The sequence below is a fragment of the Lissotriton vulgaris genome, chromosome 5, assembly GCF_964263255.1.
Source record: "Lissotriton vulgaris chromosome 5, aLisVul1.2, whole genome shotgun sequence".
Taxonomy (NCBI): Eukaryota; Metazoa; Chordata; class Amphibia; order Caudata; family Salamandridae; genus Lissotriton; species Lissotriton vulgaris.
Genome location: NC_141693.1, coordinates 185,598,373 through 185,625,220, shown reverse-complemented (window position 1 = coordinate 185,625,220; position 26,848 = coordinate 185,598,373). Strand labels below are relative to the sequence as shown.

Below are 26,848 nucleotides of genomic sequence, written 5' to 3'. Positions count from 1 at the left end.
ACCTGGAACATCAGAGGGCTCAACGATTTCAGGAAATCGAGGTTAATGCATGCATACTTAATTAGGCACCACATTGATGTTTGTTTCCTACAAGAGACTCACCTGCATTGCGGAACCAACCCTAAATTACACAACAGATATTGGGGCGAGATACTCTTGGCTACAGACTCTAACTATGCAAGAGGAGTGTCTATGCTGATAAGACGTGGGTTGGGCTGGTCAACTTCTCATACACCATTCGACCCATAGGGTAGATATGTTACTTTAAAGGGTACACTAAAGTCCACCCAGGTGACCCTAGTTGCCATATATATATATATAATCCAAGTTTATTCCTTACTGTCTGGGCAAAGTTGCTGGCAATGGGAGGCCATATGGTCATTTGGGGCGGGGAATTCAACACTATCCTACAAAATAAAGTGGGCAGAGTTGCCGCTGTCCGCAGCCCACATCCAAGGGCATCTCAGCAATTGAACTCCATCATACTAGATCATAGTTTTTCAGATATTTGGCGCAGCAGGAATCCAGTAGCTAGGGAGGGCACATGTATAACTTCACATCAAAGCGCCTGGTCCAGACTGGACTATTGGCTTGTCACGGGTGACATAGCTTCCTGGACCGTAGATGTCGTGCACCTACCACGCACCTTATCTGACCATGCCCCGGTAATACATCGGTGGGTCATGCTACAGTCTCTGCTCCGTGCGTTCAGCTGGGGACCACAACCACAAGCCTTATTAGATGCAGCATTTAGGGAGGAAACCAGAATTTAGCTCACCCAGTTGTTCTCCATAAGCGAAGGGTCGGTAGAGTCGCCCTCAACCCTATAGCAAGCCTTTAAGACAGTTATAAGAAGTGCATGGATCGCCAAGCAATCAAGAGTTCTGAAATCCATAAGAGCAACACTATTGTGTTGGAGCATGACATTCGGACCACAGAACTGCTGCTCTATCAATCAGGGGCACCCACACACCTTGCAAATCTGCGGGGGGAATCTCTTGAGTTCGGTAAGGAGGAGGACATAGAGACCCACTTCCTGGGGAAGAACGCTAAAGCACGCAGCTACGGAGAAGGCGATAGGCTGGGTAAGGTCCTCGCAAACACACTTAAACAACACACATCCTCAACGTTTATAGTTAAACTACTAGATGATGACTTGACTCCTATCAGAGGACAACAAGCAACTCCCGCAGACCTCACCAGCTTCTACTCCTCATTATACATAGCCATGCTGAGCGCCCCTCACCGAGAGCTGCTGACATATTTAGACTCCATTGAACTGCTCTGGCTCAGCGAGGCCCACAGGGCCATCTGGACGAGCCTTTCTCAGCGCAAGACTTAGTACAGGTTATAGGTAGCTTGCCAGGTGAGAAGAACCCAGGGCTAGATAGGTTGATGACCTCGTTCCATAAGACCTATTCGGAAGAGCTCGCACCTCGACTACTAGTAGTATATCAAGAATCCTGAGATTGCTGTTCCTTGCCACCCACAATGAGAGAAACAGTGATTATCTTCCTCCTAACGCCAGACAAGGCTGCCAACCTCTGTGATTCACACAGGCCACGTTATCTAATCAACGTAGAAGTTAAAATTCTTTCCAAACTGATTGCTAATAGACTACAGCTGCTCCTACCGCTTATAGCCAGGCCAGATCAGTCTGGTTCTGTAGTTGGGGATCTCTGTGTATAATCATAATCTAGTGAATAGTCCCGCCCATGTGCGTGGACCCCGGAGCAATCAAAAATAATCTCTTAAAGTGTCGAAAAAATGCAGAACTGCACAGACACTTCAGAGAGAATTTAAAGACATATAATGCAGCCTATAAACAGGCTACACTGTCCAGTACTTCAACTAGAAATTCCACCAAAAATCCACAAACAGCAAAGCCTGTCCAGATTTCCTTTGCCCTAGCAGCAAAAAACCCCTGGAATGATAGAGAGGAAGACATGGACAGACAAGCCCCATAGGCTGCCATTATGTGGCTCAAAACAGGATACTGTGCCTTTAAGAGAACTTTCCAGAACTTCACAGTATCCCAGAATGCCCTGCAGGTCCCTTTTACTTTCAGTTCTTTTTTCCGGCTGCTGCAAGCAGGACCCTGGAGCATTTAGCTCTCCCTTTTTAAGGGTGTTTGGTGATTTTTCACGAGTTTTTTCATTGTTAAGTACTTTGTTGTACTTCAGGGCCTTTCTCCTTGGTTATTGCACTCTGTTTTTTGTCGAATATGCCTGCATTATTCGATAAATGCCCGGAGTGCTCCAGGAAGAAGGCCAAATCGGATCCCCATGAGGTGTGTATCCTCTGCCTTCCTTCTGCACATGTTCCAGGGGAGTGTGTGATCTGTCAAGGCTTCTCTGGCAGGACCCTGAAGGACAGGAAGAAGATCAGACTTCAGGGCCTCGAGGAAAGAAGATTGAAGGCACAAGGTGGGTCTGGAGGGGCTTCTTCTGCCATGCTGAGGCCTCTAGGGGGCTCTCCAGGGGCAGGAAGGCAAGCAAACGTCACCATTCTCCGCCTGGGTCTAATGCGCCTACTACGGCGTCGAGAGGAATGACTACGGTCTGTTCCCCATCGTCGGAGTCGAAACAATGTCGACCCTCTGCATCGAGGGATGTTACCAGACCATCGAAGTCCCCGGTGACTGTTTCATCGTCGTCCTCGAGCGATCGACGTCGACAGGCAAGGCGTCGGCGCTCGCCGTCGAGGCGACACCGCCGTTCGCCGTCGGCGAAGAGGAGACTTTTGTAGTCGAGGAGGTACTCGTCGTCAAGGTCGCCGTCGAGGCACAGGTCGCAGTCGAGGCAAAGGTCGCCGTCGAGGCACCTAAGATAATCGTGGAGGCGCAGAAGATAATAGTCAAGGCGCAGAAGGTCGCCGTCGAGGCGCAGAAGGTCGCAGTCGAGGCGAAAGCGTTCGTCGCCGAGGAAGAGACGCTCGACGTCAAGGGGCCGGCGCTCGCCGTCTGATCGCCGTTCTTTGACGTCGAAGAGAGGTGGAAGGAGGCCTGACGCCGTGGGAAGTTCGCCAACGTCCCAGGCTGGTAGAGAAGGAGGTTCGCCGGGCTCGGTGTATTCCGATGTGTATACCCCGTCAGGGAAGGTGACTCCCCCTCCTCCTTTGCCGAGGGATCCCCCTCCGAGGAAGCCTACTCCTCCTCCGTTTCCTCCACCACAACCTGGGTCAGGGTTGCCAGTGAAGTTGCCTCCGGTACCACCTAGGTCGACTTCGTTACATATTCTTCCGACGCCTCCCAAGGGTACGCCTAAACCGAAGGCCCCGTCCAAGCCCAAGTCACCCGCTCCGGTGGATCCAGTTGATCGTCCTCGGCCGAGGAGGTCACGTTCACGCTCCGGACGGAGAGGAAGATCAAGTAGTCGTCATAGATCCTCCACCAGATCAAGGCGTCGCCATAGGAGGCGGGGGTCTAGGTCCCGCACGGACTCTTCCAGGACCCATTCCTACTCACCGACCTTATCGGACTCCCCTGAGACCAGGGTTTCTCCAGTGGATGACATTGCCACTTTCCAGGAGGTTCTCCTGAGGGGGGCTGCGAAGTTGGGTATCGCTGTGACGGCTCCTACACCTTCGACGTCAGTGATATTTGAGACACTTCACAAGAAGCATCTGTCTCACCCTCTTCTACCACTAGTACCTGGATTGAAGGAACCTGCAGAGGAGCTGTTCCTCACACCAGCGGTGGTGAAGGCCGCTCCCTCCCGACTTCTAAAGAAGTACAGGGCCCCGGATTCGGACCCTGCCTTTCTGAGAGTAGATCCGGTACCGGATTTGGTGATAGTGACGGCGGCCAGGAAATTACACTCTGCCTCCCCGTCCTCCACCGTGCCGCCAGATAATGAAAGTCGATGGATCGACTCGGCTGGAACGAAGGGCATGTGGGACCGCTTCCACAGCCATGAAGGCGTCCAGCGATACAGCTCTGCTGGGACGTTATGACTGGGCGCTGTGGGACTCCCTGCAACAGTTCATAGAACTACTACCAAGAGACAAGAGGGAGGACTTCCAAGAGATTCTCAAGGAAGGGATGCTGGTGTCCAATCAGGTCATCAGCGCGGCTGCGGATGCCTCCTTGTTGGCTGCCCATGGTTACTGCCATGGAATCAATCAGCGGTGACATGCCTGGCTCCGGCTCACGTCACTCAAGCCGGAGGCCCAGCAGCGGGTGGCCAACCTGCCCTTTTCCGGGGATACCTTGTTCGGAAAACACGCAGATGATGAGATGGCCCGCATGAAGGCGGAGGCGGAGACCCTTACGGCTGTGGGCTTGGAGAAGCCCAAAGAGAAGAAGTCCTACCGGCCGTTCCAAAGGCGCTACGGCGCACAAGGAAGGACGGGGGCAGTCTTTGGGACAGCACAGCAACAACCGCAGCAGTTCCGGAGACCCTTCCAGAAACGACAGAAGGGTAGAGGGGGACAGCAGTCCTCTACCGCGAACAAGGGCCCGGCCGGGTCTCGACCCTGAGTGGTTACTTCCCCTTCATCCGTTACCCGCTCCGGTGGGGGGAAGCGTTCAATTTTTTCTGGCAGAGTGGAGAAAAATTACTCAGGACAAGTGGGTGCTGAATATTGTTTGCAATGGATGCAGTCTTCGGTTCATCAGCCCTCCTCCAGCGATCCCTCTGGTCATCTCGCAGTATCAACTACGCGAGCTCCAGGCGGAGGCCGATATCCTGTTAAGGAAAAGGGCGATAGAAGACGTACCTCTGTCTCAAACAGGAAGTGGTCTGTACTCCCGGTTCTTCTTGGTTCGCAAGAAAGACAAGAACGAGTTCAGGCCCATTCTGGACTTGCGGCAGGCAAACAAGTGGATTCGCAGAGAAAAGTTTCGCATGCTGACGTTGCATCAGATTTATCCTCAGTTGCAACAGGGAGACTGGCTTTGTGCCATAGACCTACAGGATGCTTACTATCACGTGCAAACACAGGAAGATTCTGCGATTTCAAGTCGGCACCAATCATTATCAGTACACAGTGCTGCCATTCGGGCTGAAATCTGCGCCCAGAACATTCTCGAAGTGCATGGCAGTGGTAGCGGCACACCTCAGGAAGAACAAGGTGTTTGTCTACCCGTACCTGGATGATTGGTTGATCAAGGCCTCCTCCTTCTCTGAAGCTCAAGCACACTTCCAGAAGACATGCGTTCTCTTGAACAAGTTGGGGTTGCACATCAACATGTCCAAGTCTGTCCCGATCCCGGTCCAGTGCATTCAGTATTTGGGACCCACCATCAATACGCTGTCAGCAAGCGCGTCTCCTTCGGAGGAGCGACGGCGATCGATCCTTCGGAAGGCTCAGGCTCTTATGACCGCTCTATCTACAACAGTGAGGACGGTGTCTTCTCTACTGGGGTCGATGGCCTCTTGTATCTTCCTCACTCCTCACGCACGACTACACATGAGACCTCTGCAGGAGTGCTAGGAGGACCAATGGGACCAGAGGAAAGGATCTTGGGACGACAAGATACAACTTCCTCTGCATGCTCTTCAGTCTCTGAAGTGGTGGTGTTCAGCGGAGAATCTCCTCAGAGGGGTTCCCTTCCACAAGGTCATTCCTACTCAGACTATCGTGACGGATGCCTCTCTCCATGGCTGGGGAGCGCATTCGGGAGACTTACAGATCCAAGGAACGTGGTCTCCGTTGGAGTCCACGTATCACATCAATTTCCTGGAAGTCAGAGCTGTTCACTTGGCGCTGAAGGCCTTTCATCCGTCCTTCCAGACCAGCTCTCTGCTTGTACAGACGGACAATACGACCACAATGTATTACCTCAACAAGCAGGGGGGCTCGAGATCGCGCACCATGTCTCGGGAAGCGCGGACGATCTGGCACTGGCTCCTGGCCAGAGGATTGACGATAACGGCTACCCATCTACCAGGTGTGCAGAATGTTCAGGCAGACGCACTGAGCAGACTGATTCAGGAAAACCACGAATGGGTCATAAACAACGAAGTACTAGGAGAAGTCTTCGAAAGGTGGGGGACTCCAGACGTAGATCTGTTCGCCACCGTCGAAAACAGCAAATGCCGAGACTTCGCCTTCAGGTACTACCAGCAAGGGACGCTGGGGAATGCGCTATGGATCAACTGGTCGAACAGCTTTGTGTACGCTTTTCCACCCATTCCCCTGATTCCAGCGGTGCTCATCAAGCTGTCCCAGTCCAGGGCACGGATGATCCTGATTGCCCCGGAATGGCCCCGGCAGTGGTGGTTCACGGACCTGCTTCACCGGCCTCTCCTTTCGCACATACAGCTGCTGTGCAGGCCGTACCTTCTCACGAAGTTCGGGGGGCAGATGTTGCACCCCAACCTCTCGTCTTTGAGTTTGGCGGCATGGCTCCTGAGACAGTGCAATATGGCCACTTGAATCTGCCCGAAGATTGCATGGCCATACTAAAGGAATCTAAGCGACCTTCCACTCGAAAATCTATGCCTACAAGTGGAAGAGGTTTTGTATCTGGTGTGCGTCCAAGAACTTTGACCCAACGACGTGCAAGGAAGATGTCATCCTTCCTTACCTTCTACATTTGGCGCGGTCTGGCCTTAATGTTCATTCCATTAAGGTTCATCGCGCTGTATTGACTGCCTACAGGATAAGCCCTTCACAGACTTCCTTCTTCCAGATCCCTGTGATCAAAGATTTTTTGGAAGGCTTGAAGAAAGTGTTCCCTCCTGTCAGGTTTCCTTCGCCTTCATGGGAATTGAATGTGGTGCTGTCCAGATTGATGAAGGAGCCTTTTGAGCCCATTCATAAGGCTTCGTTGCAGCACCTGTCCTGGAAGGCGGCGTTCCTCGTGGCCATTACATTGGCCCGCAGGGTGAGTGAAATTCAGGCGTTGTGTTGCCAAGAACCTTATACTGTATTTCGTGCTGCTAAGGTTGTTATGCGTACTCACCCTAAATTTCTTCCCAAGGTTATTTCTGATTTTCATTTCAACCAGACTATAGCTGGGCCTACGTTTTTTCAGAATCCTTCATCTCCCGCGGAAAGGTCCTTACATTCCCTGGATGTTAGGAGGGTGTTGAAATTTTATCTGGATAAGACCAAAGATATTCGTAGGTCAGACCAATTGTTTATCAATTATGGATCAGTCAGGACCGGTCTTGCGACCTCTAAACAGTCCATCTCGAGGAGGATTGTGTCCTGTATACAACTGTGTTACCAGAAAGCTAATAAGACCTTAGAAGGTAAACCTAAGGCTCTTTCCACCAGGGGCAAAGCTGCCACGACAGCCTTGCTCCGTAATGTGCCGATTGCAGAAATCTGCAAGGCCGCCACTTGGAAGTCGGTTCATACCTTTGCTAAGCATTACTGTCTGGACACTGATGCCAGGGCAGATGCTCAGGTTGGACAGGCTTCGCTGCGGAACAGTAGTTGTGTTGATTTCTTTCTCCACCGCCGCTTTGGTGTGGGGATTGGCTTGCCATTCTATTCACTAGATTATGACTATACACAGAGATCCCCTACTACAGAAGGAGTAGTTTCTGTCCTGTAACTCCAGTTCTGTAGTTGGGGTATCTCTGTTATAGTCATAAGCGCCCGCCCTCCTCCCCGGTGGAACTGAAGGTAAAAGGGACCTGCAGGGCATTCTGGGATACTGTGAAGTTCTGATAAGTTCTCTTAAAGGCACAGTATCCTGTTTTGAGCCACATAATGGCAGCCTATGGGGCTTGTCTGTCCATGTCTTCCTCTCTATCATTCCAGGGGGTTTTTGCTGCTAGGGCAAAGGAAATCTGGACAGGCTTTGCGGTTTGTGGATTTTTGGTGGAATTTCTCGTTGAAATACTGGACAGTGTAGCCTGTTTATAGGCTGCATTATATGTCTTTAAATTCTCTCTTAAGTGTCTGTGCAGTTCTGCATTTTTTCGACACTTTAAGAGATTATTTTTGATTGCTCCGGGGTCCACGCACGTGGGCGGGACTATTCACTAGATTATGACCATAACAGAGATACCCCTACTACAGAACTGGAGTTACAGGACAGAAACTACTCCTTTCATTCCTGGAAGATCCACAGCCCATGACCTACGTACCTTCTTCGCTGCTGTCCACCAGATTGATCCTCCGCTGCCAGCCATTCGCTGCATTCCTCGACACTACCAAAGCGTTAGACTCCCTTGAATGTCCATTCTTGTTTACTATACTGCCCAGACTAGGATTCAGTCCCAATTTCATCAAGCTTATTAGTCTGCTCTATACTGAGCCCACAGCTCGTTTAAGAGCAAACGGCCTGCTGTCAGAGCCATTCCCTATAACACGTGGAACCAGAAAGGGATGCCCCCTCTAGCCGCTGCTATTCGCAGTGGCGATGGAGCCTCTTACTGCCAGAATACTTCAACACCACACTTTTCAAGGGCTACGCGATGACATTACATTGTACGTCCAAAAACAGTAGAAAATTTATATCTGGTGTTGTGGGAAGTGCTCCAATTTGGCGGAATGTCTGGGAAAAACATTAACTGGCCAAAATAGTCACTCCTGCCCTTAACTGACGCCCCACTGTAGAAAAGTTGTTTTTTTCCAGACTACTGATGCACTTTGACTTGATGTTCCCTGGGTCCCTCCCAATCGGGTTCCTTGGGTTTGTGTTCTTTCCCCAAAAGTTACCCAATAGGCATCTCTAGCCGCAGGTCAGCCCCTGGTAAATGGTACCACCGGTACCCAGAGCACTGTGACCAGGGAAGACCTCTAAGGGCTGCAGCACTTATTGTGCCACCCTTAGAGGCCCTTTACCTCTACACACACACACTGCCTTTGCAGGCTGTTTGTTTTGGTGCAGAACAAAGTGAAGAGTACACATGGTACACATCCCTGTGTGCCATGCCTACAACCTCTGCCCTGGCATAGGTCAGCCACACCTCTGCCTGGGTGCACTATCCCAGTGGTGAGGGTACAGATGCATGAGCCCTGTACACCTACAGTGTATAAGTCCATTTTAGGCATTGCAAGTGCAGTGCTGCCATAAAGAGTATAAGGTGCTGGGAGCTTATCATTACGAACTCCACTGTGTGGGAGAGTAGGACCTGCTTACTATGGTTACCCCCACTTTTTGCTGGTGTTTCACTGTTTTTCGACTTTGTCTGGCTGGGCCCCTGCTATTCAGGACCCCAGCCTAGCTGCTTCCTCTCTAAATTGATTGCATGTACTTTAGGTACACTCCAGATTGGTTACTGGGTTACCCTTGTGAGTCCCTAGTATATGGTACCCTAGGTACTAAGGGCATAGGTAACCCAGAGGCCTACCTGGGGCTGAAGCATGTATTAGGTCACCCCTGGGAAGCCTTTCAAAATGGCACCACAGGTCTGCCACTGCAGCCTGGGTAAGGTGGTGCATGCACCCCTTACTAAGATATAGGTTACCTATATCTACCTTTCATCACACATATAAACCGATAAGTCACTCCTATGACAGGCCTTTTCAATCCTGAATGCAGAGTGCTTGGTTTTGTGCGAGGGTGCAAAACAAACAGTTGATGGACAGAATGCAGAACAATGTCATACATTCACCCAGTAGAGAGATCTGGGCCTGAAGCCATCGTTTTTTTGCACTCCACACCACCCCAGTTCAGACATGGCCATATCTTAACTGGGGTGGCTTGCTGAGCAAAATAACGATGGATTCAACCCAGATCTGTGACTGGGGTTGAATGTTTTGCCATTCTGCAACATTCTGTCCATCATCTGGTTTGTTTTGTGTGAGAGTGCCCATGCATGAGCAGGACCCTTCTTCAGCTTTCGGAATCTATTCTCTGATGCTGTTCTGTGATGTAGCCAGGCCATGTACTCTTAATTGCATTATAACCTCGACGTAAATGCTAACTTTGGAATGGCTGGCTTCATGGAAACATGTTGTGTTTGGTGTCAGATGCTTTGGAATCCTACCCCAGCCACTCCTGGCGGCGGAGGTAGAATTCCACCCTTCTAGAGGGAGAAGACATAGTTTAAAAGAGCCCTGGCATCACAAAATGGATTCCACAGACACAGACCTGCTGCTGGACGAAACTCCGGCAGGGGAGGCCTGGACAATAGGTTTCCTGTCGCACCACTTCCCAGACAGGCTTTAGTGTATTGGGGCTGGGTGGGTGCATTCATAGAATGCTTCTCCGACAGTGCTGGGGGCACACTTGGTGTCCCTGTGCATACCCCAGTTCTAACCGGTTGCAGGGGCACTCAGCCCCTCCTCTGATGCAAAACTGGACAAAGGGAAAGGGGTGTAACCACTCCCTCCCTGGGTCCTCCCATAGGTGATACCCTAGAGTAAGTACAACCCCTAAACTTAGTATAAGTATAGGACCCAGTCCTCAGAACTTTACACCTGGACGAAACTCTGTAACATATATCCTGGAACTTCGACATTCTATTTCGACCAGAAGACGGAAGAATCTCCCTTGGGGTCAAGGAGTGACTCCCATGTTCAAACAGGCACCAAAGAACCATCTTGCCGGTCTGCATTTACACGGACTTCCAGACTTGTCAGAGGCCGACACGAGATCCCAGCAAAGTTGAGACCCGCAGCCCTCACAAGGGAAGTGGGAACAGAACTCCTGGACACCGTGCACATTTGCAAGTGCATCGACTTCCCTAGCTTTCCTGAAGTTGTGCATTGGGCTACTTGTACCCCAAGCCCCGAGCACCATTTGCACCGAAGATTGTGGGCCTACACTCCACCAGTGTTCCGTGGGCCCGCTTCTTGCATTTCCGCTCGGGGCTCCTTCACCATCCCTGGTTCGTCGACTGATGGGTCCCCACAAAGGTAACTCTTCTGTTTCTTGGGCTTTCCTGGACGTGCTCGGACTCCCCTCCAAAAGGTGAGTCCCTCAGACCTTGCTGGTCTGCACCAAAGCCAATCTTTGCTTTTTGCGTGGGTTACTGTTGCCTAGGCTTGTTGGGTCCAATCCGGATAACGACACCACAGCACTCTACATCCTTCGTGGGACAGCTCGAACCCAGCTCCTGGTCGTCGTCGACGCCTCCTGGTCCTCGTGGCTGAAGAGTCAAGCTTCACCTTCTGCACCTGAAATCACCCGACATCAGTGGGCATCGTCTCATCGCCTTCCTGGTCACTGGCAAGTGACCCAGACACTGGCCCCTCTGCTTTCATGTTCTTCAGATCTCCGATCCACCCATGGATTTATCCGGACACTTTCCACTTGGTCGCCTGCAGCATTTTTCAGCAGCTCGCCATAGAAAACGACGACGAAACCCGACCTGGAAAGACACCTATGCACCTGGCTTCCCTAGGTTAGGTAACTAGAGTGCTCCGGTGCTCCCGTGGGTATTGACTCCAGAACTGCCTACTTCTAAAGGGGTTTGGTCCAAGTCCACTTCTAACTGTCCCTCATCTTTAAAATTCTAAATGCAATGTTCTCCTTAGAAGTTAGTGGTGATTCTCGGCTGTGTTTAGACACTGCACGCGTCCCCCGTGGGTCCCCTGTGTCACTACCTTGGGTGGTTCCTGGTTGCCCCAGCGGTTCTACAGGCTCTAGGCCTGGTCTCTGTCTATCGTGGTTCTTATACCGCTTTCTTAGTATATGGTTTGGTACGCCCCTAGATACTTGAAAGTGTCCGCCCGCCACTGGACTCGCGTGCCATGGAGACTATACTCCGGGTCAGTTACCTCATTGCTAAACGCATATAGGCATGACTTGCCTGCGTTTACTCGGAGCCCCGAGAGATCGGCGAAACGGCTTAGCAATTGGGCCAGCAGCTCCGGTATGTGGCCCACGTCTCGGACAAATACCAGCAGGTCATTGGCGTACAATGACACCCGATGAACACCGTCATCTAGTGGGATACCATCTGCCAGAAGCTGCCTCATGGCCGCAGCCAAGGGTTCCATGGCTAACGCGAAGAGCAGCGGCGACAGGGGACATCCCTGACGAGTACCCCTGCCTATTGCCACTGCTTCCTAGACACACGGCCCCATCCGGACACAGACCACAGGGTTATTATATAAGAGTCCTACCATCTGCAGAAAGTTCGCCTCCAGTCCATACGCCTCCAACACTGTCGACAGGTAGCCCCACTCCTGACAATCGAAAGCCTTTTCTAAGTCAAGCACCAGGCACCCCGCCCTGGGCCAGGCCGCCGTCGCTTCTGCTGCTACCCTCAAGTACCTCCTGAGGTTCAGGGATGTGGACCTCGCTGGTACGAAACCATTCTGATCCGGATGTACTAAGTGCGGAACCGCCGGTGCCAAACGCTCCGCAAGAAGTTTGGCGAATACCTTATAGTCAGTGTTCAGCATCGCCAATGGGCGATAGGAGCTCAAGGACATGGGGTTCCTGTCAGGTTTAGGCAGGGACACTAAAAACGCTTCCCTCAGAGATGGTGGGAGTTGGCCGGCGTCGACTGATGCCCTATACACCCGAAGGAGCTTAGGCGCTCGGATGTCTGTTTGCTTCATAATATTCGGCCGGCAGGCCGGCCCGTCCCGGTGTTTTCCCGGTTGCCAATGCTTGAATCACGTCTCCCACTTCCTCCAGCGTGAGCGGGCGCCAAGCTCCTCATTCTGACTCTCCGTGACGGAAGACAGAGCGAGCGACTCCAGAAATTCGGTCAGCGAGTGTGCATGGCCAGTGCCTCGCGACCTATAGAGTTCCCAATAGTGATCGGTCAGCGCCCCATGGATCTCGTGCTGTGTGTATACCACTGCCCCGTCCTCCGCACGGATGGCACCAATCGGAGTCATGTGCTCTGTCCTCCGCACCAACCAGGCTAGCAGACGGCCGGCTCTATCTGCCTTGGCATGCATCTTGGCTGTATGCGCTGTGTAGTTGTGGCACCTCAGCCGTTCAAGCAGGACTGCATGCTCTCGGCGAAGTTCCCTCAGTTTGCGCGCATGCCTACCAGTCTCTTTCTCCTTCCTTTTCATAGTGTCTGATGTGGCCCAGGGACAGGGGCCTCTCATCCTGCGGGTGGTCAAAATGGCGCCCGGGACAAAATGGCGTATTCTGCGGCCTGTCGCATCCTCTTGGCCTCGAGGCCTCGGCCTCCGCTACCCTGCTGTGCCCCTTGGCTCCTGCTTCAATACCTGATGCCCCCGCAGTTGCCAGACAGCCAGCGCACAGCGTCTCGGGCCCCAGTGACTCACTGGGTGGTGACAGATACCAACAATGTCTGCATAGCGTGCGCTCACCGGGGCCAGGCTTCACTCCTGCCGTCTGCCACTGGGCCGCCTCTGCGTACCGCAGGGGTCCGTTAACCCTCCGCTGTCGCCTCCAGGCCCGTGCCTAGTCCCCAGGTCACGCCGGTGCCAGGATGAGCGCGCTGCTGCCTGCCTCACTGATGCCGCTTGTGCTCGGGGTCCGCCGGTAGTCAAGACCCCACTTCCTCCGCTCTCTCCTGCTCCGGGGCACTCCCTTGGGCGCGCTGTGAGGGCTCCCTCGTCCCTCCGCCGTAGTGATCAAATGCGGTGCGCCATCGTCCGCCCTCGGCGCCGGGAAACCATCCGCTTCAGGGCCTCGCCTCACGGCCCCCCTCTCAGCCTCCCTGGGCGCCACCCGTCACCCAGCCGCTTGCTCCGGGGCCGCCACCGCACACCACAGGCTTGCCCGGGGGTCCGCAGTGCCGATCAGGCCCGGTTTCCTCGCCTCCTTCCCAGCGCCGAGGCCGGGGGTGTTCCTGCGCGGCTAGGCCCCGGCCGGGTCTCGCGCCTTCATAGCATCCTTGCGCCCCGTCAGCCGATTCCTCACCGCCAGGGCCTCATTTGCAGTCTCGTTTACACACCGGCAGGCTCCTCTGGCAATCCCGCAACTACTTCGTCCGGTGTGAGCGGTCGTAATGCACTCTCACAGGATAATTGCAGGAGAAATCGGGGCCCTGCGGACGGAGCTCTAGAGAGTCGCGTCCGCCATGTTGCCTGGCTGGCCACGCCCCGTCTGTATATACCTCATGGCTGCTATGAGGGGATGGGCTTGCCATTCTATTTATGTGCTTATGACTATTGATGAGGATTCCCTGGAAGAGAAGGATACGTTACTTACAAGTAATCCTAGTTCTCTTCCAGGGGTATCCTCATCAAAGTCGTAAGCAACCCACCCTCCTCCCCGGGCAAGTGAACATGATGCATACATCTCTTTGTAAAATGGTCTGCGGGTATCCGCAAAGAGAAAATGGCCTGTCACACCTGAGGCATGTTGGGAAGCTAGAGGACACGGCTGCCTTAAAGACACAGTGCCAGTTTATTCTGAGTGTTTCTGTGGTTTAGCTTTTCAGCTTCCTACACTAATGTTTCTACAATGCAGCCTATGTGCTGACAATGTTTTTTCATTCTTCCTTGCAGGATTGTGATTTCTGCTGTATATTAAGGCAGTTTTCAAATGGTTTTTTTTTCTCCCTGCTTTATTGAAATGTATTTATGTGCAAAAGAATTTCTTGCAACATTGCTCAGCATGACTATGGAAGGTTGCATTGTGTGTGTGTGTTTGATGTGTGTGTTTGATGTGTGTGTGTGTGTGTGTGTGTGTGTGTGTGTGTGTGTGTGTGTGTGTGTGTGTGTGTGTGTGTGTGTGTGTATGATGTGTGTGTGTGTGTGTGTGTGATGTGTTTCCAGGGCGGGAATATTCATGTGCTTATGAATTTAATGAGGTGGAAGAGAACTAGGATTACAGGTAAGTAACTTATCCTTAGGGTTCATGGCACACAGCGATGTCACATGTTGTTTTTTCACTTTTGTCTGCACTAAGACATGTAGCCTGCAATGGTAGCCTTGCATGTGCTTGGTGTGAGGGCTCCATTAGGGTGGCACGCTTTGTGCTGCTGCACTTGAGGACCTTCTGTAGTGCCTCAGGCCCTAGGTACCTGGGGTAACATTACCAGGGACTTATTGAGGGTGCCAATGGTTTTGCCAATTAGGGAAATTATTGTACATTTTTAGGGAAAGAGCTCTGGTACTGGGGTCCTGGTTAGCAGGAAACCAGTACACTACATTCAAAGTTGCATTAAATACCAAGCATGTGCATGGGGGAGGGGTACTGCAACAAGAACTCCGCTCCCTACAATTCACTCTTGGTTAATTAATGTCTAACCCCTTCTAAGATCTATACTAATAATATGCATTATCAGTTTTATGATCTTCCTAAAAGAATGATCATTGTTTCACTGTTACTGCAATGTATATCTTTGCAATAATTCCCATCAATCAGTATATTTTCAAGGTTGCTCTTAATTTGCATTTGTTGCTTAATTGTGATTGGAAAAAAGCACATTAGTTTTAATGCAAAACCTTTTTTCTGTATCCTATATTGGATCTTCGTTCTTTTGTAATTTAACAGCTGTTTTATTGTTTCTTAGCTGTATTCAGAATATTTTTCTACTTTGTTTAATCAATTCTCTATTTTTAAGAGAACATTCCAACATGGTATGCCATCCCAATGGACCAAGAATGGTTCCCTACTGAATGTACTTTTAAGTAGTTGAACAGTGGACTATTCCGGGGATTCTCTCACAATGGAGTTGTTTATAACAATAATCCTACAGTATATTGTGATTAATGTGTCCCATCTTTTGCTAGTAAACTTTTCTTTAAAAAATGATAACCTTCATCACTATTTCAGTGTACATGGGCTTCTGTTTAAGATATTTTTCTGTACTGCTAATAAATGGGAAATAGTGGACAATTGTACCAAGAGAATTTCTTTTTCCCTTAATGGTCAATTTAGGATTATAGGATGACGATGGTCAAGAATGCAGAACAAGTTTATATTGTCTCTACACCTTGTACATCAAATTTCATTTAGCATTGCTACTGTGATCACCCAGTGATAAACAGAGATTGAAGCTGTTAGAGAAGACACCTGAAGGTTTTAACATGGTTCACATGCGATTCAAAGCATTCATGATATTCAAAGAGAAAAGATTGCATTTGTAAACACAATTCTTCTTTGACATTTGTAATCAGTCAGTCAGGTGACCTCTGTCATTGGTAAAAATCTAGAACGTTTACCGTTTTGCTGCATTTAAGGTTGGCTATATTTCTTTGCCTTGTTTCTATTGACCAGCTTCTTTAGGTCGCTGGTGTTATATTGCTTGTGTTCTTAACCTCTCCAGGCTCTTCCTTTCTCGTGGATCTGATGTTACTGTAAAAAATAAAGAAGGAGAGACCCCGTTGGAGTGCAGCACTCTGAATTCCGAGGTGTGGGAGACCCTACATATGAGCAAAACTCTGAAAGAAGCATCCTACAATAAGCCTGCACAGGTGGAAAAAGTTGTGAACAGGTATATTTGCGATATTGAGAAAACATGCATTAAGGAATGCTTATAATTCAAGCCTGACATAATTATAGTAAAACTATTAGAAAACTTCATTCTTCAACTGAAAACTGTTATGACCTTAGCATAATTAATGAGAAATATATCTGAATTAACCATCTTTAAATTAAAATGTTATTAGAATTACCGAAGGAAAGCAAGAACAGCAGGGTTTGCGACCAGAGCTTAAAGTAAAACACTTTTTGTTTTCTCATTTGTTTCCTACAGTTCCTTGAGATCTTGCCTATTATCTTATTGCCATTCCAACAATTTAATTCTTATGCATAATCCATTTCACCATGCTCACTTCCTAATAAATCTCACAGATTAGGATTTTGAACTGAATTTTGTTTAAAGGAAACAGTCTTATTTCATTATCTTGGACCTGTGAGTATTACAAATAATAGAAAGAGGTTTGACCCTACCCTTCCATCATGCTCTTACATAGGTTCTTTTTCCCCACAGTCCCTTTTGTTTGATTCTCCAGTAGGAGATAGAAGATGTAGAGTTGGTCCCTGAGCTAGAAATAAGGCACAACTGCTATTCTCTGTACTTCCCAGTTACCTAGAAATCTTTCCTGCGCAAGACAAAATTCAAGATCCTATCTCTGGCTCATGTTCTTCTGGCTCTGTTACGATCTCCCTGGACACTGCCGGGCCTAAGCAGGTGGTAGATAGAGGAGCACCTGTCACAAATAATGGCCTTTTTTGCTCCTCTAGAAGTACCTACAGTGGTGAAGGATGCATCCAATCTACAGTTGAGTGAAGTAGGGTGGAGTTGTCATGTGATGGGGCTCGGATTAAGAGGATTTTGTTCTCCAGAAAAGCAAGTTCTTCACATCAATCTGCTCAAACTGCAAGCAGTCCTCCTAACCTTGAAGGATTTACTCCCTTCCTTTTGCAACCGTTCTTTCCAGATCTTGCTGGACAATATGACAGTTATGGCATTGTAGTATGTTAACAAGCGTAGGGGTTGTCTCCCCTTCTCTCTGTGGAAGCTTTGAGACCCTAGGCTTGGGTGTTCTGCTATGGAAGCTGCCTAAAGCTGGCTGGTTGTCTGAACAATAGGGCCAAACATCTGAGTCTGCATCATCTCGCTGTAGGAAGCTGACTTTTTATGTAGTGTTTCCAAGGTGAGGGCAGACAATGCAAATTGTCCAGAAGACCCTCTTGTGGTTTACAGTGATTACTTTAATAATCCCGAGAGCTCTATTCATGGTAGTTTGGTCTAGCAGCTTAAGCTTATCACAGAGAAGTGCCTAGCATTTGTCGTACACTCAGTACAAAAATCATTCACACACTCCAATTATTTTTAAAATAAAGAAGATTTTTATATGATTTTAGACACCAAGAACTTCAGAATAACTTAAGTACTTTCAGAGTTATCGAATTTAAAAGAAAATGTACATTTCTCAAAAAAAACAGTTTTGACGGTTTGAGCCTTGAACGTGGTAATGTTAACCTATAGGAGGGAAAATATACACAGCAAACAAATACTTGCATTCAGAGTTCGGGGGTGCCCTTTTAGACTTAATGTTCTAGGTCACCAGGGTCCAGAGAACCACCAGGAGTTTCGGGTTACCTACCCTGGGGTGTCCAGGTGCAGAGGTGCCTATTTGGATGGTAGCCTTGAGCGCTACACAGTAGAAGCCCATGGGGACTTAAAACAAAGGCTGTAAAGAGGGGCAAATCTGGGTGAACCCAAAGGGGGGCTCAGGACGTGAGGACCCCTATGCCAAAGGGACGCCGTCAGGAGTGATGGCCCGGCTGTGGGGCTAGGGTGCAGAGGGTCTTGGCTGGCCGACAACTGGAATTCAAGTGTTTTTTTTATCGATCAGTTATGCAGAGGGAAAGAAAACAAAAACAGCGGACCCATTCTGGTTGTGGATTGCATTTGTCCTGAAGTCCTTCGACGTGTAGGAAGACTTCTAAGGTGATGGTGTCTGGGCTGACTTTGAACAAGCCTTGGCTGGTGCTAGTGCCCTGTTCTCAGGGTAATGGTGCAAGGGGGCTCCTGGAAGGTCTAGCATCTCGAAACTCGACAGATATTGGACTGACCACCTAGAACCACAAATACCTCTCTTACTCTCTTGGTGGGTTCGATGGCCAACACAGTAAACCGCACAAATATGGTAGGTGCCTGCAGATGCAGGAAGATGACTCCTCCATCCCAAGGCAGATAACTGTTTGATGAGGTGCTGGGCAGTCCTCCAAGTGTTGTGGATGATGTTCAGCCACAGGACGAGTTGGGTCTTTTCAGTTGTCAGGGAGCAAGCAGCCAGGCAGCGTTTGTCACCAATTTCAGTGTAGGTCCTTAGTTCCTGTAGTGTTGTCTTTTATTTTGTCTTCTTCTGATACCAGGAAGTCGAATCTGTCAGCGTGGTGGCGGGAGACCCCTAAATACTCATTTTAGGGGGTTTATGGGCGTGCATGGTAGTAGACAACAGGCTGCCTACCACTGGGGTTTACTACACCCCCTATATGACCACTTCCTGTGGGGGGGGTGAGCATAACTGTGACCCAGAAGTCTCTATTTCACTAAAAACCAATATGGTGAAACCTTTCTTTGACTGTCTGCTCAAGGTAGCCCACCTTAGAGATGTGACTTTCATGTGAGTGAAACACTCTGCCTAAATATCCAGTCTTTTTGGGATCCCGGTTTTTACTCTGGTACCCAACCTTGAATTGGGAAGAGTCTCAGGCCCACCCTTCTGAACAAGACCTTTAGAAGTCTCTTTTTATTTTTGTTGTTATCTCTTTCCCCAGGGAGGTAGCAGTATCCCCTTTCTTTTGGTCACCCCTACCCGGGGTATTTCTGGACACCCTTGCTCTGATTCAGTGGTCAGCCTTCTTCTCCAAACGCTTTAGGAGAGACTAACACTAGGTCCACCAGGTACTGATGCAATTTTTCAGTTATATAATTACTCAACAGTTGCACCACAATCGCCAAATTATAGAGCCCTTCGTATTCTTGCACAATACTGCCTTTCAGCCAGCCACCTAGTGTTTTGACAGAGAAGTCAACAAAGTCTACCCTAGATTACCCTGGGTTTTGTAAGTCTCCCTGAACTTAAACCCTTACTCTTCAGTTGGGAAACAAAATTACTTAATCAGAGTACCCTACATGAGGTTCAAAGACTCAGCTTCTTCCTCATCAAATGTCAGAAGTCTATCCCTGCACTTTCCTGAGAATAACTCCCACAGTAGAGAGCCCCAGTGTCTCTGGTGTAACTTTCTCATTTTACAAGCCCTCTCAAAGGCTGTAAACTATTTAGTAATGTATTCACCCTATGCATATTTAGGGACAACCCCTTTAGGGATTTTGGATCAAAGGTTTCCTCCTCCCTATTTATTTTGTTGCTGCCACCTCTCATGGGTGCTTGGCCCATCTCAGAACTTTCTCTTTCCATAGCCAGGATTTTGGCTTCAAGGGCTGCTCTTTTGGCTAGTCTTACAATGTCTAGTTCTTCTATGTTTGTGTGCATTGAGTAGCCTGACCTTCCCCCAAAGCGGAAGGCACTTGAAGTACAGGGATGGGATGGATTTTGGTTTTGTACCTCGTCATCTCTAGTAAGGCTAGGAGGGCTACCCTCTTGGTAACTGACAACAGTCCCATTGTCACTGTAAGTCTCCTCCTCAGAGGTGACAGGACCTTTTGCCGACTAGGCTGCATCAAAGTCTGCCAGAGCCTGCTGGAGCTTTGCTTCTGTAGTGTTTGAGCCAGTAGCAATTTTAATGGCTTTACAGACAATCCTTAACTGCTGCATACTAAGCTGCAGATAAGGGCTGAGGGTGAGTTCTGGCACTGTATCCCATGGGCCAGACATATTTAGTATAGTTTGGACATTTTTAGAAAATCGTACAAAATATTCTTAACAGACTTTTAAAGGCCTAACTGACTATTACTCTTTTTACATTTCTAATGCAGTGGAATGGGGAACTTAAAACAAGGCGCTAGCAGTTTCAATTAGAGAATGTAGCAACAATTACAAAATCGACAATTTCAAAACAAAAGTTTTAATTAGTGTCAATTATGGATTTCTAAGTGGAATTACCTATTGACCAAGTGGTATCAACATATGCAAGTCTTGTATCCCACTCTTAATCCACCAAATGTAGGAAGCTGACTTTTAGTGTTGCCAATTTAAGCGCACGCCATGCAAAAAGTCCAGAAGACCCATATGGGATTGTTAGAGTAATCCCTTTAAACCACAAGTGCTCTATTTGTGATAGTGTGGTCAAGCACCTTAGGTTTATAATAGAAGAGTGTTAAGCATCTGTCGTACACACACAGTCAATAAATGGTTTACACCCTCCATAAATACAATACCAATTTATAAAAATAAAGTCGATTTTTATATAAATTTAGATACCAAGATCTTTAGAATAACTTTAGTACTTTCGGAGTTAATGGATTTTAAAATAAAACAGTAAAACGCTTGGTTTTGGAAGTATGAGCCTCAAACGCAGTAATGTTATCCTATGGATGGAAAAAACATACACAGCAAACTGATACTTGCAGTCTGCATTCGGGGGTGCCCTTTTGAACAAGAGGTGCTAGGGGGGCCAAGGTCCAAAGAACCAATAACCACTGGCAGTTTCGGGTTACCTGCCCTGGGTTTTCCAGGTGCAGAGGTGCTAGTCATGATGGTAGCCTTGAGTGCTACTCTGTAGAAGTAAATGGGGACCTGAAACACAGGCTGCAAGTAGGGACTTGGGGGCAAGTACAGGTGAGTGAACCCAAAGGGGTGCTCGGGTCGTGAAGACGTCTAGGCCAAAAAGGCACAGTCAGGAGCCACAGACCGGGCTGTGGAGCTCGGTGCAATGGATCTTGTCTGGCTGGCCACTGGAGTTCGAGGCTCTCCCGGTTTGACAGGGGGCTCTGCAGAGAGAGAAAAAACAAAACAGCAGGGCCTCTCTGGTTGTGGATCTGGTCTGTCTTGAAGTCCCTTGATGTGTTGAAAGAGTTCCAAGGCGGTGGTGTCTGGGCTGGTGCAAGTACCCCGGTACTCAGGGTATTGGTGCAGGGGGTCTCCTGAAGGGTCTAGTGTCTCTAACTTGGCAGAGAGACTAGGCTGACCTACTAAAGTTACAAAAGCCTCCTCCTGAAGTGTTGCTCCGCAACACAGTGGACCAGACAGATGTGGTTGGTGCCTGCACGTGCAGAGGGATGGCTCCTCCACCCCAAGGGAGATAACTGGATATCCAAGTGCTGGGCAGTCCTACAATTTTTGGGCATGATGCACAGCCGCAGGACGAGTCAGGTCTTTGCAATTTTCAAGAAGCAAGCAGCCAGGCAGGGGTTGGTGCCAATTTCAGTACACTTTCTTAGTTTTTGCGGTGTCGTCTCTACTGTGGTAGTCTTCAGTTCCCAGGAAGTCGAATCTGTTGGTGTGGTGCTGGGGACCCTTAACTACTTCATTTAAGGGAGTTTAGCGGAGTATATGGTAGTAGCCAATGGGCTACCTACCACTGAGGTTACTACACCCCCTATATGACTACTTCCTGTAGGAAGTGGACATAACCCTGACACACTATTTCACCCAAAAGCAAGATAGTGGAACCCTTTTTTGGCTGTCCACTTCAGGTATCCCACCTTTGGGGTGTGACTAGCCAGTGAGTGAAACATGCCGCCAGAATATCTAATTTCCAAGTGTGCCCCAAGGCCAGGCGTTGCATTCCCCAGTTCTGACGGGAAGCTGAAATCGCATATCAAAGGCAGCAGAAGCTTTGAAGCCTCTGGCCTTGATATGCTAAATCACTAGCCATCCTGCTGGAGGAGTTGGGACACCTTCTGCAGCAGGCATTGTTCCTGTACCTCTGAGAGCGCAGGCTTGCTGTTGCTGGGGTCAGACAGTCGTCTGTGGTAGCAGGCTGGAATATACCAGTCAGCCAACACGTAAGAAGACCAGTAGGCTTACAGGGGGCACCTCTAAGGTGCCCTCAGGTTGCATGTCTTCATAAAGCTGATACTGGCATTAGTACGGATTTATTAAGATGAGGTGTTTGATACCTAGCACAATTATTTTCAGCGAAGCCATTATGTGGCTAGGTAACTCCTAATGACCAGTGCCTGATACATACCTTTACTTTACTTTGTGGATTTATAGAGCGCAGGCGAATCATCCCCAAGGGCTGCACTATAGGAGAAAGTAAGTAGGGCACAACCATCTAGAACAGCCATGTCTTTATAAGTTTCTTAAAGCTGGATAGCTCGCTGCAGGCCCTGATGTTTAATGGCATTTTATTCCAGTGGCTCGCAGCCAAATAGCAGAAGGCTCTACCGCCCTTCCATACCCTTACCCTGTATCTTCTGAATACACAGAAGGTTGGCATTGCTAGATCTTAATTGCCGGGCCGGTTGATACCGCCGGTGTTTATTGCTGAGATAGACGGGGCCTTTCCCCTGTAATGATTTGAAGACCACACAGAAGGTTGGCATTGCTAGATCTTAATTGCCGGGTCGGTTGATACCGCCGGAGTTTATTGCTGAGATAGACAGGGCCTTTCCCCTGTAATGATTTGAAGACCACACAGAGCATCTTGAAGATAGCTCATTTCCTCACCGGGAGCCAATTTAGCTGGTTCGACAGAGGGACCGATGGGGTCCGTGCCGGCTTGTTGAGGGCGAGGCGGGCTGCAGTGTTCTGCACTACCTGCAGCCGTGATAGTAGATCCTCCCTGGCACCCACCAACAGCGAGTTACCATAGTCCAGCCGACTCACCAGGAGTGACTGGACAAGTGTTTTCCTCGCTGACAAAGGGATCCAGGGAAAGATCTTCATGAGCATCCTCATTGTGTCAAAACACGTACCAGACACTGTCTTGACCTGCTCCTCCAAAGATAATTTATCATCTATCCTGATGCCCACATTTTTAGCCCATCTCCTGGGTGAAGGAACTTCACCCAGCTCGGGTGGCCACCACTCCGGGGACCAGATTGCATCAGCCTTCCCGAATTGCAAAATTTCTGTTTTTGAGGAATTAAGTTGTAGAAAATTCCTCCTCATCCAAACGGCGATGCTAGACATGCAGCTTTTACATTTCTGTTGGGTTGACATAATATCTTCCCCAATGGGAACAATTAGCTGCGTGTCATCCGCATATGAGATAGTTTCAAAGCCATAGCCTCTGATGATATCCGCCAGGGGTGTCAAATATGCATTAAACAGGGTAAGACTCTGCACAGAACCCTGCAGGACACCCCTGTCCACCCCTGTCGTCTGTGACAACTGGATGCTCTGTGTACGCCCCGCTAGAAAACTTTGAATCCACTCGAGAGCCTTACCACTCACCCCAAACCCCCTTAGTCTGTCTAGCAGCATCCTGTGTGAGATGGTATTGAATGCCGCTGACAGAATAGGGGGACTAGGATCACTGGAGTCCCTCTGTCTAATGTCATCCTGATGGAATCCGTCACTTCTAACAGTGCGGCCTCTGTGCTATATGATGCACGGAATCCAGACTGCGAGGGATCCAAGAGGTGATTTTGTTCCAGATAGCAGGACAGCTGTTGGTTCACCAGAGTTTCCAGAACCTTCACACAACAGGGGAGGAGCGAAATAGGCCGGTAGTTCTGCAACTCAAACGCATCCGCTGTCGCCTTCTTTATGAGTGGTTTAACCCACGCTCTTTTTCACTCATTCGGAAATATAGTCGTCTCCAACGAGATGTTGTATATTTTAAAGAGCGTGTCTGCTAAGACCGGGCTAAGTATTGACATAACCGCCGGTGGTAGAGGATCAGATTACGAGCCCGATTTTACACGGCTTAGTAGAGAGCCTACTTGCTCTCTGGTTATATCGTCGAAGGAATCCAAACCACTGGAAGAACCCTCTTCCTGTGGGGGATCTCTAGGTACGTCTCCCTCCACCTGCTCCTCTATCGCCGAATCAAAGGACTGATCGATCAGGTCAATCTTGTTGGTGAAATACCTGGCTAAATCTTCGCATAGTATCTGTGTAGGAGGGGGTTAGTTCCTGCTGTAAATTACTTCAGTATCCTATATAGTTCCCTGGAAGAATGTTTGGCCTCTATAATGTGTACACCCAGATGTGTCCTTCTTGCTGTATTACAGCTATTCAAGTAGGCTCTACGTGATTTCTGATATAGCAGTTCATCTTGCTCCCCCTTTGACTTCCTCCATCTCCTCTCCAGAACCCTGCACTTGGACTTCTCCTATCGAAGAGTATCCAAATAGCAAGGGGCCGGCGCTGCCCTCTCTTGAGTAGTGACCCTTTTCCTGACCACTTGCCTCGCTTGGCAGTTCGAGCTGGAATGTTCCCATGAGGCACATGGTCAAGACTGATTTGCATACGACCAGGTCTAAACTGGGTGGCATGGTGAGAAAAAGAAAGATGGATTTAACCCTGATCTCTTGACTGAGGTAAATGTTTTGATTTGTTCTGCATTCTGTCCATCAATTGTGTGTCTTTAACATTGAAACTAGGCATCACAACTGCACATCTGCTCATTAACATGGCCCTCACATGTACTACAATGCACCCTGCCTTAGGGCTCTAAAGGCCTGATGTAGGGGCGACTTACATATAGGACATGCAGTTTAATTTGGCATTTCACACAGGGAGCAAGCACTGTCATATTTTCGGAATAGTTCGCACCATTTTGTGCATCTTGCAATGGCAGTCTGCGTGCAGTTTGTGTGTAGGTCCTTAAGGGTGATATAATACATGCTGCAGACTTTAAAGACTCTTTAGTGCCCATGACCTGGGCACCATTTATTACGACTTACACAGGTGCTAAAGTTCTTGCCTATGGGGTTACAATTAACATTTGTATAACTGTAGGGAAAGAGTACGGTGCCCTTCAGAATCTGTTGCAGAGAGCCCTGGGAGGATGGCTTTTGGATGAGGTGGAATATTACACTTCACTATGTATTTCCTCTCATACACTTGATTCTGACCAAGATTTAACAGGACAGGCCCAAGTCGTTCCGATCGGCAATTAGGGTGTAGTCCACAGACCTTATGAAACTCTCCCTCTATCCACCCCTTCATCTTCCATTCTGGCCGGACCTCCTTGCCTTTTCAGAGGGAGAAGTTCTGCACCTGAACTAGTCAAGCCTCCATCTTCATGCCTGGAGATTGAGAAGGGACATTTAAGCTCCTTCCACTCACCAATGCAGGTGGTCTACATCATATTGTTAGCTAATTGCTTCTCCATGACGTCCATCTATTCAGGGAAATGGAATTGTTTTCTCGCATTATGTGCGGAGGAAAATGAGAATCTGCTAAAAACACATCTGTCAGATGTAGTTCACTTTGCCCTATGTCTAAGGTTGTGCAGTGGTCCTGGTCAAGGATTACATTACATACGGAGGAATCCCTCTATCTGTGGGATCCAGGAATACATTTTAAATGCTGACAACATGTTGCCAACATTTTCCTTTTTGAAAATTGTGCAAAAATATATATAACACCACCACTTGAGATGTGAAAAGTAAAAAAGAAGTGGGGCAGTACCTTATTTAAGGTTTTCATTAGTTTCATTCTGCCACTGTCCCAACATTAATTGCAGGATTGGCCAGGAAGTTTGGTTGTCTTTTTACACTCACTGAAGGATACTGAATCATTGTTTGCCTATTTTCTGATGGATACTTTTAGCCACAGGCTCCTCACCTTTTAAATATTCTTCAGGTGTCACATTGGATACAGAAACTTTAAAGCAGTACTCCTGCTCCCTGGTTGGTGGTATATCTGATGTCAGTTTCTTTCATTCCGCACCTTCAGATGTGGATTTGGAGCAACTCCTTTTTTTTTTTTTTCTCCAAATTACTACACAGTATATAACAGAGTTCAAGCAGTGTGTGAACTGTCTCAAACTGATATCTTTGGTGGACCTTCTTGAATTAGGCTTATGGTGCCTGGGGTCGGAGCACGATTCCAGGGCCTGCAACTCCTGGGCTCTGATAATTCCAAAGGCCATACAGGACCTCGAGGCAAAATTGTATGCTGCTAAACATCAGAAGACTCTGTGCCATGATAGGTCAAAAGGAAGGTCCCATTTCAGCTCACTCAGTTGTTCCCTCAGCTGATCCTTGCTGCACTCAAAGTCTTCGGGTAAGTCAAAGAAGAAGCACAAAAACCCGAAGTAGGAATCTGCCCCTTCCTGGCACTCTTTAACTCGAGCGTGAAGGCTTCAACGTGTCACCCAGTCTTGCACCTGATGTCCATTGTAGCTGATCCAGTGTTTGTTACTGATTTATCTCAAATTTCTCAGGTTTGCAGCGAGCAGAGGCCTTCATGGAGGCCATGCTGAGCATTTTCATCACTTTACCGGTTATCTCTAGTGAACCTCAGAACCTCAAGGATTTGCAGGGGATCCAGTAGTGCTACCGACGGTGGGTCTGCTGTGTGCTGTCTGTTGTATTTAATACAGGCATTTGTAAAGCGCGCAGCTACCTCAGGCGAGGTGTCCCGGTGCTGGGGGCCATCGGGGAGATTAAGCAAGCTATTGCCCAGAGTCACACGGTGCTGGACTAACCCGGCGCCAGGGATCGAACCATGAGCCCCCATGTTCCAGAGTCAACTGCCCTGGCCGTTGCACCACACCTCCTCCTCTTCT

General features: G+C 48.9%; 1 protein-coding gene across 10 annotated transcripts in view; it reads left to right on the top strand.

Moving 5' to 3' along the window:
* EHMT1 (euchromatic histone lysine methyltransferase 1) overlaps positions 1 to 26,848 on the top strand; it is an 834,115-nt gene that overhangs the window by 624,025 nt on the left and 183,242 nt on the right. For all 10 annotated transcript variants that reach the window (XM_086921124.1, XM_086921127.1, XM_086921128.1 and 7 more), the window contains one exon: positions 16,065 to 16,232. In XM_086921124.1, the coding sequence (XP_086777250.1) occupies positions 16,065 to 16,232 (168 nt within the window). The remainder of the gene's footprint in view (positions 1 to 16,064; positions 16,233 to 26,848) is intronic.